Source organism: Thermobia domestica, chromosome 9 (genome assembly GCF_964235325.1).
Source record: "Thermobia domestica chromosome 9, izTheDome1.hap1.1, whole genome shotgun sequence".
Lineage (NCBI taxonomy): Eukaryota > Metazoa > Arthropoda > Insecta > Zygentoma > Lepismatidae > Thermobia > Thermobia domestica.
The window spans coordinates 36,741,203-36,762,019 of NC_137462.1; the positions used below are offsets into that span (position 1 = coordinate 36,741,203).

General features: G+C 35.5%; 1 protein-coding gene across 2 annotated transcripts in view; it reads left to right on the top strand.

Annotated features, from left to right (window-relative positions):
• Pat1 (Protein interacting with APP tail-1) overlaps positions 1 to 20,817 on the top strand; it is a 49,136-nt gene that overhangs the window by 14,369 nt on the left and 13,950 nt on the right. For both annotated transcript variants that reach the window (XM_081770898.1, XM_081770899.1), the window contains exons 5-8: positions 2,434 to 2,602; positions 8,309 to 8,572; positions 14,395 to 14,519; positions 16,453 to 16,586. In XM_081770898.1, the coding sequence (XP_081627024.1) occupies positions 2,434 to 2,602; positions 8,309 to 8,572; positions 14,395 to 14,519; positions 16,453 to 16,586 (692 nt within the window). The remainder of the gene's footprint in view (positions 1 to 2,433; positions 2,603 to 8,308; positions 8,573 to 14,394; positions 14,520 to 16,452; positions 16,587 to 20,817) is intronic.

A 20,817-nucleotide genomic window follows, 5' to 3' on the forward strand; every position in this document is an offset into this window, starting at 1 on the left:
GAGAGAGTGTGTGTGTGTGTGTGTGTGTGTGTGTGTGTGTGTGTGTGTGTGTGTGTGTGTAAAAATAGGTATACTCATGTCCAAAATTAATGTCACATGTCTATAAATATGTTGTAGGAATATAATTTGATAACGAATTCGCCCAGTATTTCTTATAATGTTAGTATGTGTATAATCGGCAAAGACATGTATGTGGCAAATTTCATATCAAAAAAGCAGTAAATAAGAACAATAAAACAAAAATAAAACTTTCGTGTTCATTTAGCAACATTTTATTTTACTTATTCTAATTTTCGTATTTATAATTCTTTTCCTATGAAATTAACCACAAATATACATTTCCCGATTATACGCATAGTATCTGTATTAAAAGTGCCCTGTAAAATCCGTATCAAATCATATTCTTACAAGAAGACAGTTATAGATATGGGACAATCATTTTGGACATGAGTGTACATATGTTGTTGGGACTGTTGAGGCTATCAAATTCAAAATATTACTGTTTGCTTTCAATTCTGCCACCGCGGAAATCCGCTCTGAAAACTTTTCGGAAGTTGTTTTTTGACCCATACATAGTCACTATATATACATGCTGACGTCTCCGGTCTCTCCATTACAATCCCTGAAGATGAATGCGATGTCTGCATTCAAAACGTCGGTTGTCAATACCTTCACCGGATTTAATATCTTTCAGTTCCGAATAAAGTTATCGTTAAGAGAGCAAATAAATGGAAATCAGATGAGGCTGTATCAGAGCTGTAATAAGGGAGTTAACCATTACTGATCACCCCATTTTGGCTGGTTTAAACCAAACAAAAAAAGAACGAAAAATGCTTTAAATCGTGTGAACTTCATATTGAGTCTCCACATATGAAACCATCTGCATTACGTTTATGTACTTTTCACCTTTTAATCAAAGGGTCCCGTGTTCAATTCTCGGTCGAACCACAACCCATCTTTCAAGTGTAAACCAAGTAGCGATTCGAGATGTCCCTTTAAGCAGAAGTCTTCTCCGTGATAACCTTGGTATTTCATAAGGATGTTAAGCCTAAACATACGAAACGAAACCAAATTATATATTTCTACTTGCCTGAATGCCTGTTGTTTTATAAATATATTGATAGAAATTGGTAAAATTTATCAACTGCCTACGCAGCTTCCAACATCAGCTTGGATTTGAATTTGTTTTAATTTTATTGAATATCTACATACCAAGTTTGTAATTTAATACCTCAGTTTTAGCGTAGTGATTATGATACGTTGACCTTAAAATTTTACATACAAACACATTTAAAGTAATAACAGGATTTTCCCAATGGCTAAGGCGGGAGTTTCCCGATTTACATGTAATTCTGTATAATGTTTTTACGTGTGTAACTGTTTATCTTTTTGTCCTTCTGAAATGACTCTTGACAATTATATTAACAACTAGGCCTATGTAAAGATCAGTACAACGTATTTTTATCAGGAGTCCTTCGTGAGTGAGTCGGCAATCGCATTTGTGACCAATTAGTCCCGGTTTCGTGTCGAAATGGACAACTTTTCTTGGATGAAGCCGAGAAGCGGTTTGAATTCCCCTTTAAGCTTATGTGACCCCTTGCAGCATAACCTTGTTGTTGCATAATAACACCAAGGCGAAACAAACTAATTTCTGTCCATATCTAATATAAATACATAGAGTAAATTATTTAAACCAAAAAAAAAAAAAACTTTGGTCCAAAACAATACTGCTCAGCAGAATGTGCTTTGTTTTTGTTTTTAATCGAATAGCGGCCCTCAGTTCATGAGCAAATACTTCCATGGTAGTATATCCGCATCGAATCTCCTCATACAACTCTCACATGGCCACAGCACAATTCTCTTTAATCATCGCACACATTCTTTTCTGGTTTTCATCCGTTGCTGTAGTTGCAGGTCTTCCTCTTCGATGTTTATCAAGCAAAATGAGATTTCTCCGTCCCAGAGCTTCTTAATCCATCTTCTGACACTGCTTTATTAATTTCGTCCTCTGCATGTGCCCACTGCAGCCTCTTATGGATCTCCGGAACTTGGAAACATTCTGTTTACAAGAACTGGAACACAACTCTTTATTTTTCCGTGTTTTTTTATTTTTATTATTATTATTATTATTATTTATTATTATTATTATTATTATTATTATTATTATTATTATTATTATTATTATTATTATTATTATTATTATTGAGCTGTTCTGTACGGCAGTCCTGTAAAAGTTTTGTTTAGCCTCACTTCCAACAAGTTGAAGATTAATTTTTACAGGAATTTTCAAGTATCCAACCGTTGTCCGTAGTCCCTGTGTGTTTATTATAATAAATGAGCTATAATTGTTAACTCAATAATCCAGTACTAAGCTATTTCGTGGTTTTATGCATATCGATCTAAAGTATGGTGTTGATGTCTTGATCATTTCAGATTATTACATGTACAAACAGCATTTTGCCATTTCTCAGAAGCTGATATTACGCATCAGTTGGCCAATGAAACGATAGAGAAATTAAGGCGAGAAAATGACGTGCCAAATTTAGCAGGACTCTATGCACAGTTTTCTATCCTGTATTATTTTAGAAGCCAGTATGACGAGGTAAGTGATTAAAAAGGAAAATATATTAATAATGTCTTCATGGAACATAAAATAAACGTAATATTTATCATTAATTTAGACTGGAAGCGTACTGTTGTATTTAAAGCAATATAAGGGACATGAAGTGTGGCTTCTCTGTTTAGAATAAGAAATTAGTGGTCAAACTCGTGAAAAATATATAATTCAACAGCGCCTGATAGCCAGCGACATTGACAACTTTTTTTTTCTCTAGTTTTTAATTAGTGTCAACAGATAAATGTTAGCTTGAGCATAGTGGCTCTCATTCTTATACAGGGTGTATCAAAAAGGAGTTAGGCTGTCATTCTTATACAGGGTGTATCAAAACGGAGTTAGGCCCTCATTCTTATACAGGGTGTATCAAAAAGGAGTTAGGCTGTCATTCTTATACAGGGTGTATCAAAAAGGAGTTAGGCTTTCATTCTTATACAGGGTGTATCAAAAAGGAGTTAGGCTCTCATTCTTATACAGGGTGTATTAAAAAGGAGTTAGGCTCTCATTCTTATACAGGGTGTATCAAAAAGGAGTTAGGCTCTCATTCTTATACAGGGTGTATCGAAAAGAACTTTACAACTTTGAAAATTCATATTGATTTATTCATTATCTTAGAGACATGGTTTTGATGTCATTTTGTAGCAAAATACATCAAGTTTTGACTCACGTAGTATACTAGTTCAGAAACAAGCCACCGCAGGCGCTAGCGGCAGTTGCCTTTACTGGTCTGCGACAACTGTGCAACGTAATTTTCGTACAAAGTATGTTAAAGATCCTCCCAGTAAACCTACTATTTATCAGTGGCATAAGTGTTTTATTGAAACTGGATGTTCGGTAAGAGACAACAGATCCTCATTTCGTGCCCGTGCATTTGAAGACGTTGTAGAGCAAGTGAGACTTCAGATGGGATGTGTGCCGCCTCACCAATGGAAGCCCTTTTTAAATATAAATACGAGTTTTCAAAGTTCTAATGTCCTTTTTGATACCCCCTGTATTTCACCACTATTACTTAAGTATGGAGGTTCGAGTCCTGGTTACAGCATGAAGACTTATTGATATGCATGTTTCTTTTTCTGTGTAAGTTGTTTGTATGTCTGTGTCCTTTAGTCCGTGCAATAGATTAGCAGATAAAAAAAAAAAAAAAAAAAAAAAAAATGAACGCAATCACACCTCCCATGAGTAAGTTCCGCTTTTCACCTTGTATTTTGTACTGTAAATCATCGTTTTCAAGAAAGATAGAGAAAAATGAGGGTCAGTAGGTTAAAAGAAAAAGGAACTGTGCATAGTCCTCTTAAGAATTTATACAAAACTTTCAGTACAGACGAATACGCTTATGTGTAGAAATTCGCTGTGTGGCTTGAACTGTGAACACTGTTATTATATCAAAAAGTGCAGGCACGTAGCCGTAGCCCTTTTCGAAACCAGAAATGAAAAAAAAATTAAGGAAGGATGAAACAAAAAGAAACGAGAAAAAGAATAATCAGCGTTAAAAATAAAAAGCAAAACTAAAAATAATTTTTCGCCATCGCTTCTCTGCAGTATCAAACATATTATTTCAGAAACAATTTTCTCTTGCTCCTTGAACTTGTCATTTGGAACAGACAGTTGTTGACGGAATAATAAAAACAAAAAGTTATGTGGAAAAAAAATGCTCTTAACATGTGATTCAACAGAGAAAGGAAGCCAGATATCGTATTTTCTAAAATATTTTACAAGACATTATTGATTATGTACTTTTTATAATAGTGGATATGTATTTTTTATAATAGTTGTCATGATAAAAGGAAAATTGTTATATTTGAATGAACAGAGGAAGGAACGTAGATGTTGTAAAATCTTTTTCAATAGTTTTTATATTCTTTTACTCGAGATTTCTTTATAGTTTTGTATTAAAATACTTACTAACATATCCTCATTTTATTGTCGTAAAAAAACAGTATATGTTGCCAGTAAAAATAGTTTAAATTGATCAAGCCCCTGGTATAATAACCACAATATTTTATGCCACGACACCCCTCCCCCGTTACGAAATCCTGGATAAACGAACCAATATATGTTGGCAATAAAATAGTTTAGAATGGTGAAGTCCCTGGAGTGATAACCACGGTATTTGATGTCACGCCCCCACCCCACCCCCATTACGAAATCCTGGCTACATGCCTGAAAAGGTACCTTTTTTCTCATTGCAGAATTTACAACGTGGTTAATTAAATTATTCTTTATTTATACAACCAGAGTCCAAATTTTATTGTTATTTCGATATTCAGATATTCCAGGTTTCACTTATTTATCAATCGAAAATTACGGGCGGCAATCAACTACAATGTCTCCTTCGTTTAACAGACAACAAGATTAAAACAAAACTGAACACATATTGTAGTCTCAAGTCTGCTGTATCCGCAAACTACTGTTCAACGAAGTTACCGTTGTTTTCATCATATGACGCTATCGTGAAACCCAAGTCTGAAGGTTGCATTCCTACTAGCGCTGTGAAAATCGGCTTTTCGGAAAACCAATAATTGATTTATGGTTTTGGTTTTCGGATGTTATGCATAAACTCAATTAAATGCACCAAAATTGCACTCTCCACGGGTCTAGTGACTAGCACTCGCGTCTTTGATGTACGCGAACATGCGCTTGATTCCCGATAGCGATAACGTACTACAAGAAGAAAAAAGAAATTCACCCACTTTGTATTTCCTTTCGTTCTTTCTAGCATTCATTCTGAATATCCGGAAATTAGTGTTAATCAGTAGTAGAAGTATATTTAGAACCGTAACAATCGGTGGCACAAGCGGTACAACGCACTGGGGCCCTACACGAAGGGTCCCGGCCCGCTCCGCAACTACTATATGAAGCTCTTATTACATGTTATTGAATAAATACTCTGTTATTCATTTTGTGTGAGATTTATACATTTTAAAGTTTCATATTAGTAGCAAATTAGATTTGATTCATTCTCATTGTTAACATGTAAGGTTTAAAAGGAAAGAAAGAAAAAAGAAAAAATATTAAAACAATTAACATAGCTTATATTGGAAAAAACAATATCTTGCTTAGGATCTGCCCTTTTATACAGAATAGCAAAGGCGTCACTGAATACCTTACTCCACTGTGGCCAATTCGCTGATTGCCCTCCCCCCTCTCCCCAAATACCATCCTGCATTGTTATGCTGGATGTTAGGTAATGCTCGAAATGGGTCGTATACTCCAGTATGATATACACCAACACTTCCTTCCATTTAGGGGCTTCGGTGGCTCAGTGGTAGAGCGTTCACCTCTGGTGCATGGGGTGGGGTCCTTGGTTTGATCCCAGCTCGCGCCAAGTTATCTTTGTGGTAGACAAACACCGTGTGTGTGGGTTTTCTCAGGGTTCTTCCGTTTCCTTCCACTTCATTCATTTCTCATCATCACCGTCTCTTTTCGCCTCGCCAGACGTAAAATTGAAAGATTTCATTTCATTTTTTACTTCCTTCCATTTAATTTTCATACCTGCATCTTTCTTAGATCAAACATGTTCAATTTTAAATTGGGCGGTACACTTGAAAGTTCATATACAAAGTATATAGTGGCGCTAACGTTTGACATTTCTCGTTTTGATGACTGATTATATAGGAAATGTTTCGAAAACTAGGAGAATGGTCATTTTAAAAATATGGGAAGAAAGGGAATACCGTTCCTCCGAATTCGAAATGAAATAAAATTAAATCTTTAAGTTTTACGGCCCACGGTTATGCCGGCTAGGCTAAAGGAGACTGTGATGATGAGAAATCAGTGAAATGGTGGAATGAAGACCCCCCCCCCCGAGAAAACCCACGCACACGGTGTTTGTATACCATAAAGCTCACTTGGCGCGAGTTTGGATCGAACCAAGGACTCTATGCACTAGAGATCGAACCAAGGTGAACGCTCTACCACTGAGCCAGCGCGGCACCCTCCTCCGGATTCGAGTACTGTTATTTACATAAAAGTATTTTTGTAATAGAGAGACGGTGAAAATCACGGCTAGTTGTTGGGTTTTGAAACCATTTTATTATTTCTAAACCGAAATTCAATTTCGATTTTTATAACAGATGTTGATTTCAAAAACCGAATTGATTTTCAGATATTCGAGTTTTCAGAAAAAACAGATGTCATGAAATATGATCAGCACTAGTTCCTACCCATGATTTTACATATAATTTCTGAAATCATATAGACTATCCTTCATAGGTTCGAATTAGATAGAACCAAATATTGATCACGAAGTATATAAATGATAACATAGCCACACAAAAGATAAAAGTACTTCGCACTGGACCCCAGGGTATGGATTCGATGTATTTAGTTACACAGAGTCCAAATTTCGAAACCCCAGGAAGATCGATCGTCTCATTTCTTTTTGTTTGTTTGTTTGTTATGGGCAAAAAACTTGAGCGATTTTGGATAGAAAGGATACACGTAATACAGCTATGCAAAAAAACAAAAGTTCTGTGCAGCGGACCCCAGGGTATGGATTCGATGTATTTTGTTACACAGAATCCAAATTTCGAAACCCCAGGAAGATCGATCGTCGGCTCATTTCTTTTTGTTTGTTTGTTTGTTATGGGCAAAAAACTTGAGCGATTTTGGATAGAAAGTTTACACGTAATACAGCTATGCAAAAAAACAAAAGTTCTGTGCAGCGGACCCCAGGGTATGGATTCGATGTATTTTGTTACACAGAATCCAAATTTCGAAACCCCAGGAAGATCGATCGTCGGCTCATTTCTTTTTGTTTGTTTGTTTGTTATGGGCAAAAAACTTGAGCGATTTTGGATAGAAAGGATACACGTAATACAGCTATGCAAAAAAACAAAAGTTCTGTGCAGCGGACCCCAGGGTATGGATTCGATGTATTTTGTTACACAGAATCCAAATTTCGAAACCCCAGGAAGATCGATCGTCGGCTCATTTCTTTTTGTTTGTTTGTTTGTTATGGGCAAAAAACTTGAGCGATTTTGGATTGAAAGGATACATGTAATACAGCTATGCAAAAAAAAACAAAAGTTCTGTGCAGCGGACCCCAGGGTATGGATTCGATGTATTTTGTTACACAGAATCCAAATTTCGAAACCCCAGGAAGATCGATCGTCGGTTCATTTCTTTTTGTTTGTTTGTTTGTACAGCTATGCAAAAAAACAAAAGTTCTATGCAGCGGACCCCAGGGTATGGATTCGATGTATTTTGTTATACAGAATCCAAATTTTAAAACCCCGGGACGATTGACCGTGTCAGTTCCCTTTTATGTGCGAAAAGCTTAGGGAATTTGGATAAGGAAGATACACGTAATACGGGTGTGGAAAAAAAGAATTAAAACCTACTGTTCAGCGGTCCCCAGGGTATAGATTCAATGTATTTTATTACACAGAACCCAAGTTTCGAAGCCGTAGGACGATTGAATGTCGATTTTGTTTTATGGGCGAAAAACGTGTTTCCTCCCTATCCAAAACCACTCGTTTCTTGCACATAACAAAAAAATTGACAGTTGTCCTAGGGTTTCGAAATTTGTATTCTGTGTAACAAAATACATCGAATCCATACACTGGGGGCCGGTGCACATATTTTTTTTTTCTGTGTAATCAGCAATTAAAATAGTATACTTATTACATAAAAAAGTTAATTTGATTTTTGTTTCTTTTTCGAAATTCTCACAAGTTCCTGTTTTTATTCTAGGCATACAAGTGGAGCATTGAAGCTCTGCAAGAGATAACACCAAACCTCCCTCCTCGAATAGTGATTGATGTTCTACGGAACACAGCTAAATCGTGTGTTGTGAAGAGAGAGTTTAAGAAGGCTGAACTGTTAATTAAGCAGGCTGTGTATATGGCAAGAGAAGAGTTTAGTGATGAGCATCCGAAATATTCGGACAGTTTGTTAGACTATGGTTTTTATTTGTTGAACTACGACTCTATAAAACATAGTGTGCAAGTGTATAAGGTGAGTTTATTTCGTTTTAACTAATCGCAAATGATATTAAAATAACACAGGATGAGTTTTCTTATTTAAAAAAATATATAGTGTTCATTATATTGGTTACACAATGTTTCTTTCTTTTTTTTTTTTTCTTTTCTTTCCTGAAAAATGTGCACATTCCTTGATACTGGTAAAAGCTATTGAAAAAGGTGATGAATTAGAAAAAAGTAAACATATCTTTGTTAAACGTTCAAAATAATATAGATTAGTATGACTTGATTGTTATTCCAGGGTTCCTACTGAGCAGGAAAGTCAGGAAAACTGAGGGAAAATGGTGCAGATCAGGGAAATTCAAAGAAAAAGATTGGGAATCAGAGACAATCAGGGAAAATTTATAAAATGTATTTTTTCTAACATTAATTGTACACCAATTTCAGCTTAACTAACCATTAATGATCACAGTATGGAATGTTGCGTAGATTTTTATGGGTGGTATGTGGGATGTATGTATGAGCAATTGATTATTATTTGTCTCTATAAAATAAATGTTCTCATATATATTCACCGGTATTTATTCCTTATTTATATGTCAACGTTGTCCGACACATGTCATGAAAGTAAGGGAATTTCCTGCCAAAGATCAAGGAAATAGATTTCTCCAGAGCATTAGGAACTCTATATTCCTATAAATTATTTCTTCAATGGTTGGGCTTGTGTTCGACAGTCCAATTCGTGAACAATACTGTCAAAAAAGGACGAATTTTGAAAAACTAACTTCTATTGTTAGCGTATGCGCTTTTGGCTTGGAAGACCCAAATTCGATTCTTAATGGAAGCTTCTGTAATTTCACATTAAATTGTAAAATCACGTGTCGTGTAAAATCAGTGCTGAAAAGGCCATTAGACTTCAAACTTCTCTTAGTAGTCAGTTCTGTAAAATGATATTGCGTCTGTCAGATTTGCATTCTCGATATACGTAGACGTTAAAATTTTTCGTATACTTCTACTGTTATTGGAGCCGCGGTGGCTCAGTGGTAGAGCTTTCACCTCTAATACATGAGGTCGTTGGTTCGATCCCAGTTCGCGCCAAGTGAACTTTGTGGTGGACAAAGCATGTGCGTGGGTTCCTACTTTCCTTCATTCCACCATTTCATTCATTTCTCATCATCACCATCTTCCTTAGTCTAGCCGACATAACCGTGGGATGTAAAATTTAAAGATTTCATTTCGACTGTTATTGTCTTCTTTTTCATATGTCCTTACTCTTATCACCAGTGCTATCGTGATACATCTGTATTTCAAAATGAAATGAAATATTTGAGTTTTACGTCCCACGGTTATGCCGGTTAGGCTAAAGGAGACGGTGATGATGAGTAATGAATGAAATGGTGGAATGAAAAAAGTGGGAGGAAACAGGAGAACCCCGAGGAAACCCACGCACACGGTGTTTCAGTTTAACATATTGATTGAATTCAAACAATTCAGCATTATGGGTTCCATTTTGCTCGACTCTTAATAATTTCGGTATAAGCCTTCATTTTTTTTTTTTTTTTTTTTTTTCCATTGCTATTGTGTTTTGTGTGTATGTGTAAATGCAAGATACCCATTTCTTTATTCAAAATTGCTCAGGGTGTTCATTACCTGTCTACATTTTTCATCGTACAAGGGTGAGCCAACAGTTTTTGCAATATTTCCGTCATTTACTTGCTTCATGCGTCAAGTTACAACAAAAACTACTAAGTATTCAAAGTAAAGACCATCGTGTTGCTCCATTTAAAGCCATTTCTGCGGCCAATTTTTCGATCCCACGCCCTAGCGGGGATCCTTTACTCAGCTGCGCTCCTGCCAGCTTACCCGTCCTATTAATGTCCACTAAACTCCATACTTATGTTCTAGTAATGCCATCATGTGGCTACAAGACGCTGTATTCCAGCACGATGTCCAAATGGACGCTTCTCAGTATTTTCGGTCCTTGAATTTTCTTTTCTTTTCTCGTTTGTTTTTCCTTTCCTATCTGATAAAGGATTTTCGCGAAAGAACTCATAATGTACGTTTTTCATTGTTGTATTAGAATTTAGCACCTCTTTCAGCAGCGAAGCTATATGAGATAACCTACAAACCTACAAGTTAGCATGCAATTCGCACTACATGAGCTCCGCCCTTGAAGATGGCACCTACTAAATTATAAGTTGATTGAATATATATATACAGTATGGCACTAAATTCGTTGTACAAAAGCAGAGGAGTGATTTCTGAGAGTAAACAAAAAAAGTTCCAATAAACATAGGGTGAAAACCCCATCGTTTACGTGTTATAGACTGCCGAAATCATGAAAAAAATTAATTTTAAAGGTTCATAGCTCCAAAACTATGAGATCTACCTTGGTCGGGTCAAGACTTCACTTAGGAACTAGTATGTGTCCTATACAAAAATGCGTGTTACAGAATCCTGAGGTGCTTCCACAACAATTTTTGTGGAGGGAGTTTGACTACGGGCTTATGATATAAAGTAGTCTCCAACTACCTCCATAAAAACTGTTGCGTGAGTACCTTAGGATTCTAAAACATGTATTTTTTGATAGAGCACATACTAGTTTCTAAGTGAAGTCTTGACCCGACTACAGTAGGTCCCATAGTTTTGGAGCTATAGACCTTTAAAATTCATTTTTTCATATTTTCGGCAGCCAATAACACGTAAACGATGGGGTTTTCACCCTATGTTTATAGGAACTGTTTTGTTTGTTTTACTCTCAGGAATCACTCCTCTGCTTTTGTACAACGAATTTAGCGCCATACTATATATATATATATATGCTGGTTGTTTCGTTCTTCCGTATCTTTTGTTTGTACACTTTGGTGACAATCATAAATAATACGCAATTTTAATCTTGTTCAAGTAATTTTTGTATAAAAAATGTATACAAGCTGCAGTCAAGGAAAAATTACATTTACACAGTGGGAGAATTTCAAGCTTTCGTTCATCATTGTCAATGCTGAGAACGTGGTATCTTCACGACCATGAGCAGTACAAGATTTTAGTTTGGAAATATTATAGATGTTCATTAAAGAAATGCTCAGCTATCTTTAAGTGAAGTATCGCCTTATTATTTTATTAGAGGAGTTAGTTTGACTGCTCTTGCTTTCAACCTTATACTAGTTGTGAACGTAATAGATATTGTTATATCTGTGTGATTCTATGGTTATTTACGTTTGTGGTCGAACATCTTAACAAGTTCCATTCCATAGAAATTAAGAGTAAATGCGTCGTATTAAGATTGTTCTATGCAGTGACACTTGTCTTCCTCGGTTGGTCTGAGTTACTTATTGAAAAATCTCTCTCTCTCTCTCTCTTTCTCTCTCTCTCTCTTTCTCTCTCTCTCTCACACACACACACACACATATATATATATATATATATATTGGATTCAAAATGTGTGAGTTCATAAGAAACTGCTGTAAAATTGATCTCAAACCTCTTTGACATCCAATTTCTGAAGATTTGCAAAAATAATTACAAGCCCCACTCTTTTTCCCTCCCTTATATACAGAGTGTCTCAAAAGTCTCCTGACATAGGGTAATTCTGTTATTATCAGTTACAACAAAATGTAAGAGAGGAAACTCTCTCCAAATATGAGATTTTGAATCTAAAGTGAAGGATTTTTTTTTTTTTTTTTTTAATCGGACGAGCCGTTTGGGCTGTACACTCTTTATGTGCCCAATGTTAAATGAAAATACTACGTTGTCATTTACCTGGACCCACAACATAAAGTGAATCGGGGCATGTTTGAAATGGGGGCTGGCCATCGACACGTTAGCGCAAAAGACAGTAACTTCATTCATTTATGTTATGGATCCAGGTAAATGGCAATGTTGCATTTCCATTTAACATTGGGCGCATAAAGAGTGTACAGCCTAAACGGATCGTCCGATTTAAAAAATTCCTTCACTTGAGATTGAAAACTTCATATTTGGAGACGGTTTCCCCTCTTGCATTTTTTGTAACTCTGATAATAACAGAGTTACCCTATGTCTATATATATATATATATATATATATATAATAGGTTTATGTATATTCTGAGAAAGAAGATAGAAGCAAAATAAAAGAGCAATGTAAAATGTCGTACCGTCAAACGGGGCAATGCTGATACACTTTTGTTGTAAAAAGGTAATTTCAAAATGATTACAGCTGGAATTGCAAAGAAAATTAATTTGTGTACATCCTTCCTAGATCTTCACATTAATACAAAATTGGGATTAATTAGTATTAACATATTACAGAAATAATAATAATTAATACTGTATCAGCATTGCCCCGAATGCTGATATAGTCAGTTGAATTGCCATTATCTTGACGTAGGTGTCTGTCAGAGGGGCAATATTGATATAAGAGAAACGTGTTCTTTTAGCTGATTCTGTAAGTATGTAACTTGACATACTTCTGCCAGATTTTGACCGTTTACATACAGGTCACATAGAAAGTGGAAGTTGTGCGAGATAGAACTTCTATTAGGCTAACAAAAATAATGTAACTGAACCAAAATACTTTCAGCATGAGATCTTAATGTACCAAGGAGCGTGACAATTCTCCAAAAAATAAAGCCTGGCAAAAAATTTTACATTCCAGAAAAACTTTGAAAATGAACACTGAAAACCAAGTAAATTAAATACAGCTATTCTGCTTCTGTGAATGCAGTACATATATACCTTTACCTTATATATATACCAGTGAAAGAAGGAGCACAGCATATTACTCGTGCTTGTAAAAAGTACCAATGCTTAACAGAAGTTTAAATGAAACATGGGTTACCTATCAAAAAAATGTATTTACTGTACAAACGTCTATTTGCTGTACATTTAGACCCTCAAATGAAACTGAAAAATACATAGTAGTGCCCTTCTGTCTGACACAGGCTGAGGCAACAGCAGGACCACATCATCAACGGAAACAGTGTCCACGTCCTCCTGTTATGGTCAGTAAAAGATAGTACTATTCATATTTTTGCGAACAAATTTGACATCATAAAAATAATCAACTGCTTCAATTTCTTGGGCAAAGAAATGTTTCACTGATTTCTTTCCTAAGTATCAATAACCACTGTCCAACTTTAATTGCAGTACGATTTTCATGTTCATTAAAAAAAATCAATAAATACCATTGTCTATGCACATGGTTTTGTTATGGATCATTATCAGGCAAAAAAGTGGAGCAAGTAAATTAACTAACTACAAATACAGTATTATTGTTCAGCATTGCCCCATTCCGTTAATATTTTGCCCGTCTTTAAATAAGGTCATTTTGTAGGCAATACAACTTCGGTGACCACTACAGTAATAGTTACAGATAGCGACACTGATACATTTCCTGCAACTATCTGCCTGGAAAATATTTCTATATTTAATTTGTCAAAAAGTACAGACCTCTTAAATTGACCCATGAAAAATGGCGAATATAGGCCCTGTACAAAACTTTTTCTTCTGGCATTGTGGGGCTAAAAACACACACCTGTATGAGCTTCTTATATATATCTGCAGAACTGATTTTTTTTTTAATCGATCTAATGCATATTTTACACTCAGGGTAAAAACAAATACTTTTCCCCTTTTTGTTCAGGTTTACCACGTGGGTTCAGCATTGCCCCGGTTGACAGTACACTGTATGATTGTAGTTCATTTGGTTAACTATTTAGTCATAATAGAATACGATTTAATGAAAATTTAGTATAATGAAAAGGTCTACAAAACTTAAGCCTAATTCTACATCATAAATAAAGTTATACTAGGCATTCTGCACATGGTTGTGAATAGTGAAATTTATTTCATGTAAAATACCATTTTTCTTTTACAGACTGCTTTGAGTATTCGTCAGTCTGTATTCAACGAAAATAATCTTCATGTAGCGGTCGCGCACGAAGATCTTGCATATGCCTTGTATGTTCAGGAGTACAGTTCAGGAAGATTCGCAGAAGCTAGGTATAGAAGAGTTTCCTTTTTATTCTTTGTACTTACTAATAAAGAGGTTTTGAATTCCAGAGTGTTTTACTAGGGAATGGCATATTGAGCATGTCTACTATTCTGTTTGTACAGTCAGCAACAAGAGTTCTTTCCGTTTGGTAAAATTTATTTTAGGAATGGCGATAGTATGGCTGAAACATACATAAAATTGCATTCTTTTTAATTTACTGAAAACTGTGCTCGAATTGTTCGTCCATTCTGAAGTTATTTACGAAACTAATTTCATCAAACGAAAAAAAAAACTTTTGTCGCTGGCTGTACACGGCAGGGCGGAGGGATTTATTTTAAGAATCCAGAAACAAATTGACAGTTTTGCCAAGTAAGCTGTTTATTACTTACGAATTGTCATTAAATAAAATAAGATTTGAGTTCCCTATATTATTACAGGGTGTGTATCGGTCACGAAAGCCATGAAAAGTCAGTAAACGGTCATGAAAGTCAAGAAAAAGTTATGAAATTTAGCTTTTGGGTCACGATTTTTTTATCTGTACAAATATAAGTATAGACTGGGAAATTTCGTTTTATAAACCGTCAAAATTCACCACCAAAAATGTCTATGGTCGGCTTTAGACGCTACTAAATCGCAAGCAAAGCACGCTTCTATCGCATACATGAAAATTTGACCCAATTCGTACCCAAATTCGCTCTTGAGAATGTTTGGGGAAATTTAATGTTTTGGGAAAGTAAAGGTCACGAAATTTCATTTTGAAATTTTAGTAGACACTCTGTATTATTATTTTCATACGTAAAGCAGATTTTTTTTCCTATATAATTTTGTTGAACTGTTTATTTATTTTGAAAATAATTAGTACTTTGATCGATTTTGGCCTTTATTCATGTTACTTTCATTAAAATTCATATTCTAAAAGGTTGGGGGGGAGAGAGGGGAGAACGTTTTACGAAAGTATGCTAACAATAAGGATAGCGAGATACCCCTTTAAGTTAGAGAAATGAAATTCGGTTTATAAACTCCTTATTGAAAATGACGTTGACACGTGCTCGATCGTGTTCAAAAATTCAGCTTCTAAAGGGCCGAAAGGGAGAAAATTCCTGGGTTTTTATCGTTTAGAATTCCTAGGTTGATCTAAGTTTTTATCGTTACTTTTCGATTGAAATGCGTTTCCTAAGGAGGCTAAAAAGGATTTTTACAGAGAATAATTGCTCCAATGAAATGAAATTTTTGAACATACTTGTTATTTGGGTTGAAATAGGTTTTATTTTATTGCATAAGTACTCATCCTAAGGGGGAAAGAGGTTCAAGTATATTTTTTAGAATTTTTCGTAAATCAATTTTTCCCGTATAGAGATCTAATGCTTCAGCTAATGATATAAATAGCACTTACTGATTACGGGCATGTAATAATAATAATAATAATAATAATAATAATAATAATAATAATAATAATAAAGAAGCGAAAGTTTTTTCTTAGCACTTTGTAAATGTTAGGTTGCCTCTTTGCCAAATTTGCAATATATTGTAGTTGTTTTTGTGTTTTCACTAATATTCAAACCGTGATGGCAAGCGTAGTCAGTGACCTTAAGGTTTTGTTTTGGACCTTAAATAGTTTGTTTCTAATAGGGCCCATACACGATCCATGTTTGAATCACAAATTAAACAAACTTTTCTCATTAGCAGTTAAACTATTCGAAGGCGATTAAAGCCACGCGAACCCTGCCAGTGAGCCAAATATTGTCGCAGTTACAAAGGGTTAACCACTTGCTGTTCCCACCAGGAGCCACAACAAGATTGAACAGCTCTTCCCTCATCCGTTGGTCTGACCTATACAAAGAAGAAAAGTTGGTTTAGTTTTTGTGGAAACTATTTGTACATTATTGCGTTTTCCTTTTTCAGTAAAATGTCCGATTTATCACTCATTTGTTTGTTTTATAGAGAACATGCTGAGACAGCTATTACTATTTTGAGATCTCTGTTGCCAAAGGATCACCTACTTCTTGCTTCGTCCAAAAGAGTGAAAGCTCTAATCTTAGAAGAAATCGCTATTGATACAATGGGAGATGAATCAGGTGCGTTTAATTCTATACTATTATTTATTAGATTTCACGAAAAAAATCCAACTATAACATCTAATCAAGCTCTACAAAATGGTACCGAATGGCGCACGGATAGTTGACACATGTAATTGTTAGAGTATGACAAAAATATTTTATGTTAAATTTAAAACACGGATCCTTTTGGAGTCCCTGGAAACATGGATAGTTAAGGTCACGGAAAGTTATCGTTAGACGTGACTTAAGTTAAGCTTATCGCAATCCTGCATTGTGAGAAAATGAATGGCTGAACACGCATGTTTGTCCTATTGCATCTAACAAAAATTTTTGCTTTTTAAGTTTTTGTTTGACTCTAAATCCCTTTGACTTTTTTCTATGGGGTATGTAAAGAACCAGACTCTATCGGCTAGAATCCCAAAATCTTCTGGAAATTCGACCTTACATAGTGCAGTTTTGTAGTGAAATGTATCGCAGAGTGATAAGAACCATGTGCAGCCGTCTTTGAAGAGGTTATTCGGTGTAAAAGTGTCCACATTGAACATGTACTGCATTGAGATACTTTTCCAAAATGTAGTAAACATTTTTATTCCATTAGTAAAGGTAGTTCGGGTTCAGTAAAGACAAGAACACAAGTGAAGCAATTGGATTATAAAGGTTGATTGGTGAAAAGTTTATAGAGAAAGGGAAAGAGGTGATGTAGTTGTTTGTATTTATTAATATGGAAAAGGCTTTTGACCGCGTGAATTGGGATTGTTCGAAATTCTGAAGAAGGTTATGTTGGAATGGAAAGAACGAAGACTCGTACGAAACTTATATACGAACCAACAAATAAGGTTAGAATAGAGAAGGAGAGTGCAATTGGAAGGGAAGTCCGACAGAGGTACTGTCTCTCGCCAACAATATTTAATATTTATCTAGAAGAGATAGAGAAAAAGAGCCCACATTATAAATATGGCATTTCGATAGGAGGTGGAATGATTAGTGTATACGGTTTGCAGATGTTATGGCGCTTGTTGCGGAATCTGAAAAGAAAATCAATAAGATGTTAAAAAACTTGAAGAAGGACTGTGAAGAATATGGGTGAAAATAAATGTTAGAAAGACAAAAGCCATGGTGATTGGAACGAAGCAGTCGGTGTCAAATATAAAAGTAGGAGGGGAGAAAATAGAACAGGTGACAAGTTTTCGATACCTGGGTAGTAGTATTAATGATACTATAAAGTGCAAACGTGAAATAAAAGCAAGGATAGGAATTGGCGAAAGAAGCCTTTAGGAGGAAGAAAATACTGTTTTGTAGTTCCTTTAAATAAAGAGTTGAGAAAAAGAGTCATACAATGCTTCGTGTAGAGTATTGTATTATATGGGTCAGAAACATGGACATTTCGCAAAAATGATGAGAAACGACTGAAAGCCTTCGAAATGTGGGTGTGGAGAAGAGTGGAGAGAATTAGCTAGATCGAGCGGAAAATGAATGAGAGGGTGTTAGAAATGAGAGAAAAGAACAATTTTAGATATTATTAGAAAGAGAAACTGGTTGGGACATTGGCTAAGAAGGAGTGATGTGCTAGAGGATATGGTGGCAGGAAAAAGGGGGGAGGGCGAAGGAGACTACAATTAATGGACGGTATCAAAACAGAAAAAATCGTACGTGAAGACGAAGAAGTTAGCGGAAGACCGTGGAGCATGGAAACTTCTCAGTTGTGGCAAGTGACCTATCAATGAAAGAATATCGATGATGATGATGATGATGATGATGATGATGATGATGATGATGATGATGATGATGATGATGATGATGATGATGATGATGATGATGATGATGATGATGATGATGATGATGATGATGATGATGATGATGATGATGATGATGATGATGATGATGATGATGATGATGATGATGATGATGATGATGATGATGATGATGATGATGATGATGATGATGATGATGATGATGATGATGATGATGATGATGATGATGATGATGATGATGATGATGATGATGATGATGATGATGATGATGATGATGATGATGATGATGATGATGATGATGATGATGATGATGATGATGATGATGATGATGATAATAATAATAATAATAATAATAATAATAATAATAATAAATAAAGGTAGCCTCTAATATTAAAATATGTCAACTATTCGTACGCCTCCCTGTATGAGTATGTAAATCCTTATGTGTAATTTTCGAGAAAATCCAGAAAAAAACTTTCTTTTTGTAAATCTGAAAATTGGTGCTGTACGATAGTCATGTCACTTATCAAGACGGAAAAGAAAGTAGACAGTTGACAAATTTTCTTTTCTCAATAACTCGGGAACAAATGAATTAATTTGAATCTTTTTTTGGTATTCATAGGATAGTTATAATTTGATAAATTGCCAAAATCGGTAATGTAATAGGTTAATTAATTGTTCAGTTATTAAGGAAAGAATTTTGTCAACTGAAGAATACTTTATTTCGTACTGTACTGACCTATACGCTCAAGCTTTCCATTATGACCCTAGCACACTATCACAGTACACAGTGTGCTAGATGAGATATAGTCCAAAGTTATGATTAACATTTAGTTTAATTTTTGTATATAAAAGTATGTAACTATAAAAGTAGATATGAATCCATAGATCACAATTGAACTAAACAAAATGGGATGTGCTTGAGGGTAGTTTTCGACAAAATCCAGAAATACTAATTTTTACTGTGCTGAAAAATATGTCTTTCGTTGCCAGAAATTGATAATTTTTATTTATTTATTTATTTATTTATTTATTTATTTATTTATTTATTTATTTATTTATTATGTGCAGGTTCTCTCCCCTATCAATGATGCACAAAGTCCTAACACTAACGCACACACTACTTATAAATGCTAGGCAAGAGTTGCCATGGTAGAAATTCTCAAGTAAATTAAAATTAAAATTTAAGACTTAAATGTAGTCGCGTTGTTTTGATAATCACGTTGCACTATAAGATGATGATGGAACTTTCCGCCTTCTTTTATTTATTATAAGTTTTGCAGTCTTGTAGTACACGACATACTTGTATTTATTACAGTAAAATGAAGGCAGATTAACATTCGGAGCTCCTTCGTGGCTAAGCGGTTAGCGTACGCGCCTTTGACGTGGGAGACCCGGGTTCGATTCCCGGCGGAAACTCATGTGGTTCAGATTCCACGTTAATTAGTAGGTCCACGTCTCATATAGTCTTGCTGTTGAAGGGACGTTAACTCAAAATCAACTCAGCAGATTAAGATTCAAAGCATAGACCCTCATATTGGACTGTTTACAGCCACTTTCCTGCCAGTCCCTCGGTTCCACGTTGATACCACATCTTGTCTTTAGAGGCAAAGAAGTCAATCACTCCTGTTTCCACCTCCTGCTAGCTCGTGAAGCATCGTGATTTTAGGAAGTGAGCCATGGACTGAAACATGTAGTAATCCGAAGGTGCAACGTCAGGACTATATGCCGAATGTGACATCACTTCGATGCCATGAAGTTCCTGAAATTCTTGCTGCGCTTTTCTAGCAGAGTTTGATTTTGCATTATCCGTTGCAGCGGGACACACTTTCGGTTCATCAATGCAGTTTTTATTTATTTATTTATTTTATTTTATTTTATTATTTTCTTTTATTTTTTTTAAAGCATACAACTGTTCTAACTGCTCGGAATGATAGCACCACCGTTAGGATTGAACTCAAAGCGAATTATCCCCTCGTAGTTCTACCACACACAGAGCATGACTTTATGAGTGAAATGAATCTGTTTGATAACCGTTTCTGGAAGTTGGCCTGGCTCAGCTACTGTTTTTGCGCATTCGGATTTCGGAAGAACACCCACTTTTCATCGCATGTGACAATCGTTTGAGAAATAGTACATTACGCGGATTTTGCAGCAGTTGTCGACACACATCCAGTCTCCTCTGAGCTTGAGCTGGGTTCAACTCATGTAGTACAATGCGGCTGCTCCTGATGGTTTTACTAATTGTTAGATGGATTTTCTTCAATGGTGTATCGTATGTTCTCCGAATATGTTACCCTGAGGCGGTCTGACCTTCGACAGTTTTAAAACCTGTATGCAATTTCTGAAACCAACGAATTGCTGTGCTGTAGGTATTGCATCTTGCCCTTTCGCTGACAAATATTTTGGGTTGCTGCGACAGCAATATGCCTAAGTTCGAACTCATATAACAATAGTTCACGTATCACACGATGTTTAGCACTTATTGGCACTGTCAC